The sequence below is a fragment of the Callospermophilus lateralis genome, chromosome X (assembly GCF_048772815.1).
Source record: "Callospermophilus lateralis isolate mCalLat2 chromosome X, mCalLat2.hap1, whole genome shotgun sequence".
In the NCBI taxonomy this organism is placed as follows: Eukaryota; Metazoa; Chordata; class Mammalia; order Rodentia; family Sciuridae; genus Callospermophilus; species Callospermophilus lateralis.
Window position 1 is genome coordinate 86,516,882 of NC_135325.1, and position 16,415 is coordinate 86,533,296.

Below are 16,415 nucleotides of genomic sequence, written 5' to 3' on the forward strand. Positions count from 1 at the left end.
TTCCTCTCTCTTTCTCTCTCTCCCCCCTCTCCCCTCCCCTCTCCTCTTCTCTTCTTCCTCCTCACTCTCTCCTCTTCCTATCTCTCTTTCTTCCGCTTCTTGTTCCTGTCCCTCTCTGTCTCCCCCACCCATTTTCAAGATCATTCACTTTATTCCTGCCTTGTAACACCTACTTACTCACCCAAACCTCCCACCAGAGCCCCTCATCCCCAGCCTTTCTCCATCATCCTGTGCACTCCCAGCCATACAGCTTCTTGATTCTCAACCACGTTGCCTTTTTTGAGGATTTCTGATTGTGGGATGGGTGGATGGTTATGGTTGCATGTCTTTGAGGAGGAACCCTTATGAAAGAATGTCTTGAAAGCAGCAAATAGATAAGTACAGTATGGGGATTAATACATGTGATTCTTAAGTTGGGCCTTTAACCTCATTCTTTTACATCCCTATACTCCAATCAGTCTCTCTGGCAATGTTTCCAATAAAAGGGGGTTGCCAATTTTGGAGTTCCCTTCCTCTACTTCTCTTCTGTTTGGGAGTAGTTTTGCTTTACCCCAGGTGATTACCGCCCATACACCCCTCTATCTATTGACCTGTCCACTCACACTGCCCTGAGGGAGAGACAGTCTTTGCTATTTTTATATATTCCTGCCCAATTAACTTAATACAGATATATAATGTGAATTAGATTTCTCCTGATTGTTCCTCACAACTTGATTTATGTGGTTGAAATACAGGTCTAGGAGCCAAGAAGATCAGAGAGTTCATCCCAAATCCAATGTTGCATTGGCTTATGGCCTTAGGACATTCCTATGACCTTTTTTTCATAGTTGGTTACTTGTATAAAAGGCACAATATTGTGTACTGGGTATTGTGAGTCTTGGCTTGGTCCTTTGAAGATGAAAGGATTCTATAAATCCTCAGTATTCTACTTCTCAAAGAAAGCACTTCATTTACCTTTTATGGGGTTAGTGGACTGACTGAGTATAAGTAGGAACCCTAGTTTACCAAAATATTAATTTACCATTATTAGTTCCCTGGGACTCAAATCTATCATTGTACTTAGGTACTAAGTCTGTTTTTCCCAATGAATGTACAACTGTATGAAAACATACCTACAAGTAGGCATACAGAGTAATGGTGAGGATTTTAAGTCGAGTCTTGCATCACATCTAATGTACTCTAACCCAAAAATCTGAGTCAGACTCATTCAAAAACAACCTCACCCATTTTTAGCCCATATGGGGGCAGTTAGCTAATTTCTAATGAAAAGTGGCATAAATAATTTTAGGCCTTGCTATATTAACATGATTAGCATCTGGCAGCAGTGAGTCAACGATATTTATTAAGCACCTATAATGTGCAGGGTCCTCTGTTGACTGAACTAACTATTTGGCCCAGTATTTTGCCCTCAGCTCATTCCAGGCTAGATTTCATACTTGTAGCTCCAGCATTAGGACGGGGAAGTGCTGTTCAGGGTAGGGGCATAGAGCTAGGTATGTAAAGGGCTGGTCATGTTTCTTCTGTTAATCTCAAGACTGCTAAAATTCTCATTTAGCATGTTGCACCTTGTAAGGCCACCTCCAGGAAATACTGTTGCAAATCAGTGACTTGGTTGCTTCATAAGCATATCATCTGAACAGTGCAAATTGATTTAAATGAAATTGGTTTAGTTAATCCCTTGTCTAAGAACAGGGCAACTTGCTTCAACTTGCAGAACTTAAAGTAGTGCCAGTGGAGTCTCATAATTGCATCCAAATATTGCTCTGGGTAGTGAGCCTGTCCATTCCCCCATCCCTCCTCCCATAAAATCTGCTGAAATCACAGCAATTGAGAAGGGAACTATAGAAGGAATATGTCTTTATCACTCAGAAAAACTCATTGACTTGATGAAGAGGAGAGAATGCTGTGTGTTCATTCAGTCCCTTAGAATTCAAATTTTCTCTTTTTGAATAGTGACATAGATATGCCCTAAAAAGGGTGAAAACAGGGCTGAGGTGCAGTCTCTGTCTCAAATGGCTGTTCTTGGAAGTACCTGCTTGGTCATGTGTGTGTATGTCATCTATTTTTTTTTAAAGAGAGAGTGAGAGAGAGAGGGAGAGAGAGAGAGAATTTTTTAATATTTATTTTTTAGTTTTCGGCGGACACAACATCTTTGTTTGTATGTGGTGCTGAGGATCGAACCCGGGCCGCACGCATGCCAGGCGAGCGTGCTACCGCTTGAGCCACATCCCCAGCCCCTCATCTAATTTTTATGGATCTTGATAACTCCCTAGCTGTTATGCCCTGGAACTGGGCTCTTGGGTTCTGGGTCTTAGGTCCTTTGCTGCTAAGCTGTAAGAGGCACAAGGGTGCTCCATTTCCATTTAGCATTAAATTTTTGTCCTCTCTTCTGTGCAAAAGAGAAAAAAATGAGGCTTTGTGTTCATGAAGTGCCTCCTTACTTAAGCTGGGTTTCTTGATTTGGAGAATTGCATCATCTAAATATGAAGTGTAACATGTTCATACTAGATATCCCATAATTCAGGAGAGTTTGAAACGCTTCACTTTTTCATGATTGAAAATTTGATATGAAGGTTGTATTGCACAAAGATTGATATTTCAGGTCTCTCAAAAAGCATTGTGTTCATTGCTGAGCAGTTTAAAAAAGAGACTAGAGAAGTGTTTCTCAATCAGTGTGTTAGGTCACATTAACGAATCAGAAGATCAGACAAGTGGCATTGAGACAAGAAATTCCAACTCTAGTTATGTGCAAATAGCTATTCCCTTTTCAGTTCCCTCTTCCTCTGATAATTGGTATTTGCATCCACTTTCATTTATTAAAAATCTTCTTAGAGTTTTTTATGGGCTCTAGAGGTTTGTGGCTCTTCCTGACTGTTACTCTTTTCATATTCCCCTTCTTTGTAACCATAAGCAGATATAATGTTTTTGTTAGTCTTTTTTAGTTAGTTTTTGTTAAATTATATATGCTGATAAGACTACTAGATGATATAAGCTGTTTAAAGTATGGGTGATGGAGGGATTTTGAATAATGTGTCAACACCCAATCACTCCCTTCTTCATGTAGAGTTCACCTGAATACACACTAGGATGTTGGTTCAGGCTAACTGGATTGGCAAAGTATCATTTGTAAAGAGTTATCCTACTTGGGTTCTTGTCTCCTTGCAATGCTCTGACTGCCTAACCTTGGCCTTTGTTTCAGCCTCTTTCCTGCAGGTCAGCCTCTTCTGTCTCTGGAGTATCTTGAAACCAGATGATCTGATAACAAACACGTTATATAATCTAAAATCCTCCAGAAATATAAAAATCCCAGTATTTGCAATTTGTCCTGATAGAATCATAATGCAGAGGCATGGCAAACAATGTTAATTCAGGACAGTGAAATGTCTGAATATATACAGCCCAGAGGTAGAAAAATGGTTTATGGTCCAGAATCTTCTATCACTTTGTCTATAGCCCTTTGTTAAGTGTTGCTAGGATCCATGTGGTTCCCAGGAGAATAGAAGCTTGATTTCAAGTAGGCCTCTGTTCTCTGTCTCTTGTTTCTGACCTGAACTTGGGGTCCTCGCAGCCTAACATTCAACAGCAGATCTTACATTCATATATATTGCAAAATTTATTCTGTAAAAATAGAGATGACTGGTCCATCCAGGTGGACTGCTGAACTTAAAAAAAAATCACAAATATTTCATTGGGAAACAGGCTGAGAAAAATAGTCCTGGAATAGATGAAAAGCTGTACTGATAGCAGTAGGTAAATTAAGTTTGTTCTCCATTTGTTCTTCAACCTTCTAACCTTGCCAGTGTAATCTGCATTAAGATAAAGGCGTTATGAATTATACTTAGGATTCCTGTCAATTATCATGTGTTACCTTGGCAAATCCGTTTCTTGGTTACTTAGATTAATCTTTTGCATTTGCAGCAGATTCAGGACTATTAGTTCTGCTATTTCCATATTATTTTAATGTTTATGGTGACTATATTATATAAAATACCAAATGGTTGGATTTAATTATTGAAAGGAAAATATCATTAAATCCATATACTATAAAATATTAAGTAGGCTTTAATAACCTATTAGACAGGAACTGGCTGTGGTTTTCTCTGCCAGTCAGTAATCAACCTCCAGTCCTGAGCTCTCCCTGTGTGTCGTGAGAGCTTAAGAGAACAGAAATAGTGTTTTTTCCTTGGGGGGGGTGTGTGTGATGATCCTAGCCTAAAGGGAATAAGAAATACCACAGACTCATGCCTTCCAACAATCTTGTGGGGAAGTGTGATTATCCTCCATTATGACAATCATGTGTTTGGGATGAATTTCCAAACATTTTCAGCTTGTAAAAAAATAACATGTTTTATGTGTATCCTCTATGAAGTGTATGATGAGAATATTTATATTTGTCAAACAGGTTAATTATTTTCTTTTATCCTCATCTGATCCTCACAAGAGCCTGTGAGATGCATAGGACAAGTATTTTTAATCCAATAGATATGGAAACTGTGGCCCAAAGAGATGAAATGACTTCCTTTGAATGGTTCTGCTAACTAGGTTTAGATTCCGGACTACAACCAGACTCTATTTGGATGATCAAATAAAATACTGGCTTTGAAATTTGAAAACTATAAAATGTAAGGTAACTATTCTTATGAATTACAATTACTTAATACCTAGCCCTCTCTTTTTGGGTTTCTTTTTTCTTTTTCTTTTGTCCTTATCCTCTATGGTAAGAATTCTACACATTGTTTGCATAGAATTTGAACTTCAAAGGGTCCTTTGCTAATCATAGTGTCCTGGGATTTGGTTGTCTTCTTTTTTTTCAGTTGAAAAAGGTGTCCTCCTTAGTTTATACTCACTCGGGACTCCTCTCTTCTTCAGTTGTCCGCTGGAACATTCATTGTTACTTCCTTGAGATACAACAGGCAAAACCATTCACTGTAATTCAGCACCTTTACTTAGCCAAGGGAAAGTCATGCATTTTGTTCATTTTTAGTTCCCTTGATGATGATGTCCATCACTTGTTAGCCTTTCTAGTTAAAACTAGAAATAATAAATAAGATTGTGTTAATATTAGCTAATTTACAATAATCCAAGTTATCTTTCCTATTCATCAACAAATAGCAGGAGCTCTATAATAATAAGATGTCAGAGATGGAAAGCATCTTAAAGATATTATCTGATGATTCTAGTACAACTTAAACAATATATTACCATGGAGGAAACATTAGACTAAGCCATGACTCATCTTCTTCTCATTCCCCTACAGTTTCTAATATTTTAAGGAAGAAGTCATGGGAGATTAATGTTGATATTCTGAACAACATTTATTTTATATTAATTTATTTTTAAATAAAACCTTACAACTCATGTCAATTCTTAATCTACAGTCCAGAGGTCAGGCTTGGTTTGATATTCATGGATTTTTTGTGAAGGAAAAAAGATAGTGGCTCCTCAGGTAGGTTGGTAGGTAGGTAGGTAGGTAGTGAGAGCCCAGAACCATGCTCTGCAGAATAGAAGATGAAAACTAGATGACGTATTAGCTGCTAGAATAAGTGGACATTTAAGTATGTTCAGATAACATTTTAAGTAATAGAACTCTGCCAAGTGCAAATCAGAGTTATCTAGATGCTGTATTTAGAGGGCTATGCTAAAATCAATCTTTCATCTTGTAAGGGTAGAATGCATTGTTTTTTTCTGAAATTTTAAATTTTATATTGAGAAGAGTAAAATCATTCATTTGCCTTAAGGAATAACCAAAAATATGAATGATAAATTGGCAACTTCAGATTACCCAATTAATAATAGATACATATGTATATATTGCATTTACAATAAATTACAATATACATACATACACACAGACTCATGTGCTGTGTAATGATGCTTCAGGCAATGACAAACTGCTAATATTACAGTGGTCCCATAAGATATCTGTCACCTAGTGATGTCCTGCTCATCGAAACTCCTCTTTTGTGTTTCTACCCAGGCACAGAACTTTCTGATAACTCATTGATGAGTTTATTCTCATTAGGTTTTTTTTTCATGGATTTTAGCCTAAAGAAGAGAGCAGGATAAAGATAAACCATACAGAAACAATTTTAAATAGAACAAGGGCAAATACATAAACAAATATATTTGACTACACAGCAGTAACTCAATGATTTGGAAGCAAATTAATCCAGTTATATGCACATGGGCATTTGCTTCTTAACCCACTATGCATTTGCATTCTGTATATAGGATACTATAAAAACTTAAATTGAGTTAAAGTTTGCTGCTCAATTTAACTTTTTATGGATGTACTACATACAGGACACTAGGACATATACCAAATGGTCCTACCCTCCCAGGCATTTCCTTAATTTTTATGACAAACCATTGCGTTTTCTGGAATAAGTTTCACGATTACTTGTCATCAGGTTGCACCCTATCAGGTCCTGTCGTTGTCCTTAGCATACCCTTTAATTCCTCACAGATCACTGATGTGAAATCTGTTTGAAATTGCAACACTATGTGTTTGTTTTGTTTTTGTCATACCACTTCCTTCTAAAATTATGTTGTGATGATAGGAGTAAAATGTTTTTCAGGAGCTACTTGAATATTTTTAACTGAATTAAAATTGTGAGTTGAGAATTTTCTGACACCTGTTGATCATTAACAATATCTCAGGGCATTGCAAAACTTAGATAGGGAATCACTGACCTAGAAAAATAATCAAAAGAAGTAAGCAATCCAGTAGAGTTCGTAAATACTATGTAATTACACAGTTCCAGTATAATACAGTGGTTAATTATTTCCACTCTGGAGTCAGACAGATTTGGATTTGAATCTCTCTTTTTTAAAAATTGAGCTACAATTTACACACCAAAATATTCACCATTTTAAAGTGTTTAATTCACTGATTTTTAGTATATTAAAAATGTGCAACCATCACCACTATATAATTAATTACAGAACATTTTCCTCATCCCAGAAAGAAATTGTACCTGTTAGTTATCATTCCCCTCCCCCTTTCCTGACCCTTAACAACCACTAATCCACTTTCTATTCCTATGGGTTTACCTATTCTGGTCATTTCACATTAAGGGAATCATACAATACACATGGCCTTTGTGTCTGGCTTCTTTCACTCTGAATAATGTTTTCAAGGGTCAATCCATGTTGTAGCAAGTATCAGTACTTCATTCCTTTCACAGTCAAGTCATATTCTATTATATGTATAACCATATTTTCTTTATCTGTTCATCTCTTAATGGACTTTTGGGTTGTTTTCATTTTGGCTACCATGAATACTGCTACTATGTACATTTTGTGTACAAATTTTTCAATGAGTACATTATATTTCCAATTCTTTTAGGTATATTTCTTGGAGTGTAATTTCTGGGTCTTATGATAACTGTTTAACATTTTGAGGAACTGCTGAACTATTTTCCAAAGCAGCTGCACCACTTTACATCCCAACCAGCAATGTATAAGGTCTCTAATTTATTCACATTCTGACTGACTATTTTCTGGTTTTGGCTTGTTTGTTGACAGCCTTCTTGGTGTATGTGAAGTAGTATTACAGTGTGGCATTGATTTGCATTTCTCTAATGGCTAATGATGTCGCGCATGTCTTCATGTGTGTTTTGGCTATTTGTATATCATCTTTGAAGGAATGTGTACTCAAACCCTTTGCCTATTTTTAAATTGGGCCATTTGTCTTTGTCTTTTTTATTGTTGAGTTATAAGTTTTCTGTGTTTCTAGATGCCAGATTCCTATCAGATATGATTTGCAAATATTTTCTCCTATTCTGTGAGTTGTCTTTTCACTATATTGATGGTTCTGTTGGCAGCCCTAGAGTTTTAAATTATGATGAAATACCATTTATTTATATTTTATTTGGTTGTTTGTGCTTTTGGTATCATTTAAGAAGCTGTTGTGGGCTGGGGTTGTGGCTCAGAGGTAGAGCACTCTCCTGGTATGTGCAAGGCCCTGGGTTTGATCCTCAGCACCACATAAAAATAAATAAAATAAAGATATTTTTAAAAAGCTGTTGCCTAATCTAAGTTCATGAAAATGTATACTTTCCTTCCAAAAATTTTATTGTTTCAGCCCTTACTTTTCCATTTTGAATTAATTTTATATATGTTATGAGGTAGGGCTCCAGCTTCATCCTTTTGCTTGTGGAGATCCAATTGTCCAAGGACACATTTGTTGAGAAGATTCTTCTTTGTGTATTGAATGACCTTGAACCTCTTATTAAAAGTAAGTTGGCCATAAATATATAAGTTTATTTCTGGAGTTTTCTCCATAAGTTTGAATATTAGCATTACTATTTGCAAACAAGTATGACCTTGGACAAATTATTTTCTTGTAATAATATTACCACCTTTTAGAAAATTGGGAAAGCTAATTGAGATAATGTATGTAAAAGTGTTTTGATAATCATGGAGGTATAGAAAAATAGAACAGTTGAAAGGATGCTGAATCACTAATAGTAACCAGAGCAAGGAGACCTCATAAATGAGAGTTTATGCATATAAATAAATGTTTGAAGAAGTTAATAAAAGTATCCAGTTCCCCACCATTGGCTAAAGTAATTACTATATGATAATAAAATAGAACAAAATAGAAAAATTACTTACAATAAGCAACAGATTGTAACCATTCTACATTGTTCTTCAAGAGCTGAAATCAGTTAAGTTTGGTTACTTTGAGCCCTGTGCTGCTTGAGTTTTCTGTCAAGGACTCTTAAGAATCCTTTGAAAGTTGTGGACAAGGGGCTGGGGATGTGGCTCAGTGGTAAAGTGCCTTTGGGTAAAGTATGAAAAAAAAAAAAAAAGAACAAGTATTTTTGACCTTACTCAAGGTAATCCTGACCCATTGCACATTTTCCCATGCTCAGTTTCATAGTGAGTTTCAATGGTCACGCTGATTTGGGAACACGTTTTAGGGCTTCAGGCAAAATAGGAGAACTTTCCCTCTGTGTAGAATAACTCTTCTAAGACAGGAAAACTGTGGCACTCTGGTAGATTTTATATAGGTTTCAGCCATAAATGTGCTTTCCCCAGTGCTTCTGATCAACCCAGGTAGCTTCCAACACAGACGCTGAGGAATGCAGACATGCAGCCCTGGAAGATAGTAGTAGAAGTGTAGTGTGAAGTGGAGATGGCCCTAGAGCAAAGAGATATGATTCTGGAAGTGATCAGAATGAAGGAGACAGATTTGGAAGGACAGAGAGTCAAAAATAGAAGTAGAAACCTGCTCTTTATAATACTTTTATAAATAGTCAAGATAAAATACAGTGAAGAAGTGAGATGATTGAAATTAAGGTGTAAAGAGCACAGGTATTGGCATTAGATTGACCTGTGACTGGGTATTATGTTCCCAGTTGATTTACTTAATAACCCTGAGCTCCACTTTCCTAACTATATGCTGAAGATAATAATAATACCTTCCTCACAGGTTTTGTGAAAGAATTCAATGAAATAATGTGTGTAAAATGCTTAACATTGTACTCAGAATACAGGAGGTACTCAATAAATGCTAAATCCCTTCTTACTGCTACTTTAAGGAATACTTTATTAACAACTATTGAATACCTAGTTTGTGGAGGTGTCATGCTGTGAATAAAAATATGAAATCATTGATGTCCTGAAAGAGCAGAGAGAGTTCACTAGAGATACAGATATGTAAATGAAATAAAACAGAATGTTCTGGACATCACCAGTAGTTGAAGTTATAAATGTAAATGAGAGAACTCCTAGGTTTATAGGCTTGATATTTACCAGGCAGCGATAATTGGAAAAGGAGCTGATATTTTTTTCAAGGATAGTGGGGGAACACAAGTTCATTTATGGACATGTTGAATTTGAGCATCTAAATGAAATAAGGTGGAGCTATCTCAGCAATATTTCTGCCTTGAGCGGAAATTGGAATCTTTCTTTTCTGAAACCTTTTCCAGTTCTAAGATTCTGTTATATATGTGCATATCTTAATTTTTCATCTCTGTAAATGCATGCTGTTAGGTTTTATAAGCTATAAAATACTGACCAACAATTTTCAAGTACTTACAGATTGTAAAATAAAAATACATGTCTCAGGTTTTAGTTTTCAGTTTTCTTTAGTACACATGTGCTAGGCATGCACTCTAACACTGAGCTACATCCCTAGATCCACATCTCACATTTCCTTTGAAAAGTGGTTACACACCTTTGAACCTATTAAACTAACTGAGAGTGGTTGCTTTACAAAGAGTCTTCCCTTTTATACCCCACTTTCCTATTTTTAACTAGATTTTCATTATCTAGCTAGTTCAGTGCACTTAAAAGATCTGATTTAGAAACAGCCTTTGGGTGTACATCTATTGTACATATGCACTAGCTTTAATTGTACTCAGTATTTATGCATCCTGTGAGAGGTATGCAGATATCACTGATAAATATCTGAGTGGAATAAAAAATTCAAGCCCCCATGAGGTTTTGAATGATGATAGTGTGATGATGAACAAAAGCTCAAAATCAAAAGATGCCTTTTTCTTTCCTATACTAATAGGATTAACAATTTCAGTCAATTAAAGATGTTTTATATTTTTCCTTATTTAAAGCTAACTTTGAATATTTATGTGTGTGGATTTTAATTAATGGAAGATACATTACAATAAGATCTGTATAGCTCAGAAATACCTGTAGGAGAATGGAGAGACTGAGAGCCTAACCAGGTTGTTAGTTTCATGTCAGTTGGGTGATTTCTTTTACTCTCTGATGCACACTAAAATGAAAGTCCCCAGATCTGAAAATTTCTGGCTGCTCATCTGGCTAAGTTCTATCTTGATCTTGATTTGCATCTGGTTATGTTTTAGGAAGTATTAAAAGACATATGGGAGATAAGCTTCATAACACACTTTTGCTAGTTCAGTGGTGTTTAAAAATAAAATCAAACTGAAGCCACAAGGTAGTATGACTATCATTGATCAGCAACTATTGCTGAATATGTCAAAATTTAAAGTTCATTCCCATTTGACTTGATGGGTTTTCTGAAGGTGAGGAAAGAAAGCAAAAGTGAGAATTCTCATTTTTTGTTTCTACCAACTCAGTTTACTAGAAATGGGATGTAACAGACATTTCCATGTGTGATAATAGGAAGTAATTCAAGTTCACACTCTGAAGAAGAACTTATTATCCTGCACTGAGAACCACATTTTTCTAAAGTTATCTCTCCTTTTTCATGCAGGCTCTCAGAATGGAATCATTTCAGGAAGTAGAGAGTTAGCTTGAAATATGGGCTTGTTTTCTTTCCACTGGATGTGAAATAGGAGTAGCCCTTATATCTTTCCTTGAAGTGAAATAGAGAACAATACTGGAGAATAGAGATTAAGAATTTTGCAGGGCCTTCAACTCATCATAGCCCTGGAGAAGAGATGTCAGTGGAGAATATGTGAGAGAATGATCATGCCAATATTTTGAGCTGGAATGGTAATGTTAATCAGAAAACCAGAGGTGGCCACTTGGCTCATTTATTAGTGCAAGAGGATAAATGCAGGCATTTGTCAAAAACAAGGTTTGAAGAGGGAAGAAAGGTTTCCTGATTAATTCCCAAATTACTTTCCTATTGCTCAAGCATCCTGGGTAGTCCAGCATGTAAAGTCTCGATTGGCTAGAATATAATTTTGCAATATCCACTTTTCCTTTGGAAATACTTAATGACTCTTGCTTTGTATTCCTTACAGGTGAAAGCCCAGCCTCTGTGGTTCTTAATGCCTCAGCAGGATTATTTTCACTAAAGATGGAAACACTGGAGTCTGAATTGACCTGTCCAATCTGCCTCGAGTTATTTGAAGACCCCCTTCTGCTCCCTTGTGCTCACAGTCTGTGCTTCAGCTGTGCCCATCGCATCTTGGTCTCAAGCTGCAGCTCCGGTGAATCCATTGAACCCATTACTGCTTTCCAGTGTCCCACGTGCAGGTATGTTATCTCACTGAACCACCGGGGCCTGGATGGCCTCAAGAGGAATGTGACCCTGCAGAACATTATTGATCGCTTCCAGAAGGCTTCAGTCAGTGGGCCCAATTCCCCAAGTGAGAGCCGCCGGGAAAGGACATATAGGCCCAGTTCCGCCATGTCTAGTGAGCGAATTGCTTGCCAATTTTGTGAGCAGGACCCGCCAAGGGATGCAGTGAAAACATGTATCACCTGTGAGGTCTCCTACTGTGACCGTTGCCTAAGGGCCACACACCCCAACAAGAAACCTTTCACCAGCCATCGCCTGGTGGAACCAGTGCCAGACACACATCTTCGAGGGATCACCTGCCTGGACCATGAGAATGAGAAAGTGAATATGTACTGTGTATCTGATGACCAATTGATCTGTGCCTTATGCAAACTGGTGGGTCGTCACCGAGACCATCAGGTCGCCTCACTGAATGATCGATTTGAGAAACTCAAGGTAAGGGATCTGGAAAATATTCCTTACATGACTTTGACTCTTAACACATAGTTATACAGTTAGCAAGTTCCCTAATAAAATGAGTCACTTTTCCTATAGACAACTGGGTGATCTCCAAGTTGTTCTCATGAGCAATAACCTCACCTGCACGCTTTCATATACTTCTGGATAATTCTAGGGGAGTTAGCCCATGGCTCACTCCACCAGTAGTCCATACAGAGAACCAGCACCCTCTCTCCTCTGTCAGTGGCATATTGCACATTGCATATCTTTGCTATGATCTTTCTACTTCTTCTTTTAAGTATGTGAGTGCCTGTGTAGGTGTACTACAATAAGCATATGCACTGATTTGCATGTTTGGGTGTGTCTCTGTGTAGGTGTGGGTGGAGGTGTCTGAGTGTATCTATATAGATGAGAGATTTTTTGTGGAGGAAGTTAGCATATGTTTGTGTTTGCATGTTCAGTGCAGTAAAGAAACAAAAGTATTGGGGCTGGGATGTGGCTCAAGCGGTAGCGCGCTCGCCTGGCTTGCGTGTGGCCCAGGTTCGATCCTCAGCACCACATACAAACAATGATGTTGTGTCCGCCGAAAACTAAAAAATAAATATTAAAAATTCTCTCTCTCTCTCTCTCTCTCTCTTAAAAAAAAGAAACAAAAGTATGCTATTGGCCATTACAAATTGTCATTAAGCACTTAACACTGGTAATTCTAAACCTGCCTTAAGAATTTAAAAAAAAGCTCAAAACAAACAACAAAAAATTTTAATGTACCACAAAATTAGGAGGGATAATCAAAGACCTATACTAGCAATTTCAACTAAATGCAATAAATATTTAATTCAGTATTGAATTTTGTGCCAGTGCTTGTTATTGTGGGCTACAGACTGAAGCACTTGTTTGCAGTACCCACCTGGGAAGTTCCAAGTCTTTCATTTGTGTTCAGTGGACAGTGGACAGTTTTCTGGAGTTGTAGAATCTGAAGTTTATGTGCAAGTCAAAGTTCCTATTTTTTTAAGTCCTCCTACCTCACATTGATGCTAACAAATGTCAGATGTTGGGAAATGTTAAGGTCTGTAAACAAGTCAGGATGGCGCCTGGCATTTTGCCAGAGGGAGCGGTTTGTGAGGTGGCACCAGCGAGCCATTAAGTGTGGAGATTCCTTATTGGTTGACTGCTGTATCTAGTTTATGTTAATTAAGATAAGCTGTGTGGAATGTATATATACCCCTCCTGTCCTACAATAAACGGCTCCCACTCCTGCTGTATCAATCTACACAAGTTGCTCGTCACCCCCCGGTTATTTTACTGCAGCCGGACTGTGGCAAGACGTATTGTTTTATTTCCATTGCCTGCTATGTGGTATAATTTTTCTTAAGAAGGAAGCTACAAAACAAAGATTCCATAAAACTAAAATCTTTAAATGGATAGTACTATTATTACCTCAAAATAGGACCTAAGTACAGAGGCCAAGCTAGAATAAAGAGCTAGATAGGGGCTAGGTGTGGTGGCACATGCCTGTAATCCCAGTTGCTTGGGAGACTGAGGCAGGAGGATCTTGAATTCAAAGCCAGTCTCAACAATTTAGCGAGGCACTACACAACTCAGTGAGACCATGTCTCTAAATAAAATACAGAAAAGGGGTGGGAGTGTGTCTCAGTGGTTAAGTACACCAGAGTTCAATCCCCAGTACCAAAAAATGAAAAAATAAATAAATAAAGAAAGAACTAGATAGCATGTAAGGAGAGCAAGAAGGGAGTGAATATTTTCTTCCTTCCATGTTCTGGAAAATTCTTTCAAACTTATGTAAAATATATAATGTTGATGAGGGTAGCAGTAATCAGAACAGGACACTTTTTCCCTTCTGTAATTTGTTGTAATTAATATTGAGAGTGGTCACACTGATAATGGTTTGTGCCAATTCAGGTTATTATTTATATCTAATGTATATAAAATTCAATGTTTATCATTTGATTTCACTCAAGGTGATACTCTCATTCATATCAAGGCAACAGAGGGGGATTATCTAATTGACTTCAATCCTTAGAATCATAAAATTTTAGTCCTTATAACTGGTCTAGCCAAAACCTTACACTTTAAAGCTGCATAAACTGAGTCTTTGAAAGTTTAAGGGATTTGGCCAAAGTCACAGAATTGTTTAGTAGTAGGAGAGCTGCAACTAAATCTCAGTGTCTAGATCAAATTGACAATTTTTTCCATTGTAGCCTTCTGCCACTTTGTTTTGGATGTATGTTCATGAAATGTGATTTGAAACTTAACTTTATGCTCTAGCAACTGCACATTTCATGGGTCACAGATAAATGATTAGCAGCATCAAAGAAAGGGCATATTATATAAACTTACAACTTCATAGTGGTGATAGATGGCGGTGGGATTGTAGGAAGAATGGGGGATTTGGAGAGGATGGAACAATCTCTGCCAAATATTTGCAGGTGTTAGGACTATAATAAGGCATTGGCCTTGAGAAATTTTCTAAACAAATATCCGTATCCATATGTACAGTTGAGATAACAAAAAGACTGGAGAGAGTAAGCCTGTATCTACTGAACACCAACTATTTGAAAACATATGAAAACATTGGATGATTGATTAGACATTTGGCATCATACAGCTATATAACTCTTGTCTCAAGGGATAGAGGAAACATGAAAGTATTTATCAAAAGATGCTTCAGTCTGTGACTAGTCAGTAATTTTTAGAGAAAGAAAGAGCAGATTTTTAATAGTTCCCCTTTCGTTTTTTAGGAAATGTGCAGAAAATTCTGATTATAAATTAAGTGGAAACTATTTTTGCTCATTTTTGGACAGAGAGTGGAAACATATGAATCATTCCCAACTGTGTGGTTTGTTATGTTGTCTGGAACATCTTGGACTTTGGGGAGGAGAAGGAGGTGCTGCTTTGTGTGTGTGTGTGTGTGTGTGTGTGTGTGTGCGTGCGCGCCCACATGAGTATGGTGGGGTCATTTTTGTTTGGTGCCAAGTGGAAAATGATATTAGTTCCCCACATTAAGCAGAGAGCAGTTCTGATTTTTAGTGTCATATATACTCACTTCTTTGGGTTAAATTTAAATTAGAGAAGCATTAAGGATTATCCTCTTAATCTGCTTGATTCCTCCCCAACGAGAAAAGAAGAAAGCTGGCTAGCAAAAGCTGTGGGGGAGACTGTCTGAGCATATTCCCCTGGCCCTGAGAGGGGCAGGGAAGTCCTGTAAGAGGAGAGAAGGAGAAGACTGATTTTATTTATTTATATCTCAAAGAGGTTGACTTTCTGTCCTGTAACTAATACAGTGTTTATTTTTACTTTTCAACTCTGGAACTTCATTTTTAGTGTTTATAACTAACTTTTATGTACTAACCTCTCTGATTAAGATTACTTGTTTCTAATATTTGCTTGTTCAGCAAAGTACAAACAAACCATTATGTTATAGATGAAAGGTTAGAATAACCAGAAGCTGGCTTGTCTTCTTAACATATACTCAAAATGAATTAGAAAGCTTGGGGATACTTACATAGTATCAGGATCTTATTTAGTTGTCTAGTCTGCCTAAAAGATTGAGATGCAGGACACACATCCTTCAAAAGGCTATCAGTGGTTCAATTAATTCTTCAATTTCAAAGGATACTTGTGTTCTTGATAGTTGTGAGGCCTACAAGAGTAATTATTTTGTTCACTGCTTCTCTTGCTTCTCACTTACTAGTCCCAATATATATCTTAGTTCATGATATGTGCTGCATTTGTATAAAACTATTTTACATTCCAGAATTTTCATCATCCCATGAGTTTCTCCCCTTATCAAAGATTGATATTATAACAATGATTGCTGACTTTATAAAAAGTGGTCAAATGTTGGTGGCTCTCTATTGCTGATAGACCTCAACTTGATACTCTGTCCTATACAACTTGGTTTCCATGCTGCTCATTTATCATTTCCCATTAGTACTCTGAAACATTCTACCTTCATTTACCCTCTTGTCTCTTA

General features: G+C 37.1%; 1 protein-coding gene across 3 annotated transcripts in view; it reads left to right on the forward strand.

The window, feature by feature from the left end:
• Mid2 (midline 2) overlaps positions 1-16,415 on the forward strand; it is a 95,743-nt gene that overhangs the window by 1,501 nt on the left and 77,827 nt on the right. For 2 of the 3 annotated variants that reach the window (XM_077106863.1, XM_077106862.1), the window contains exon 2: positions 11,703-12,418. In XM_077106863.1, coding sequence (XP_076962978.1) covers positions 11,759-12,418 — 660 coding nt within the window. In that variant the 5' untranslated portion in view covers positions 11,703-11,758. Of the gene's footprint in view, positions 1-8,226; positions 8,240-11,702; positions 12,419-16,415 lie in introns of those variants that run through there. The other variant, XM_077106864.1, reaches the window with a different exon arrangement.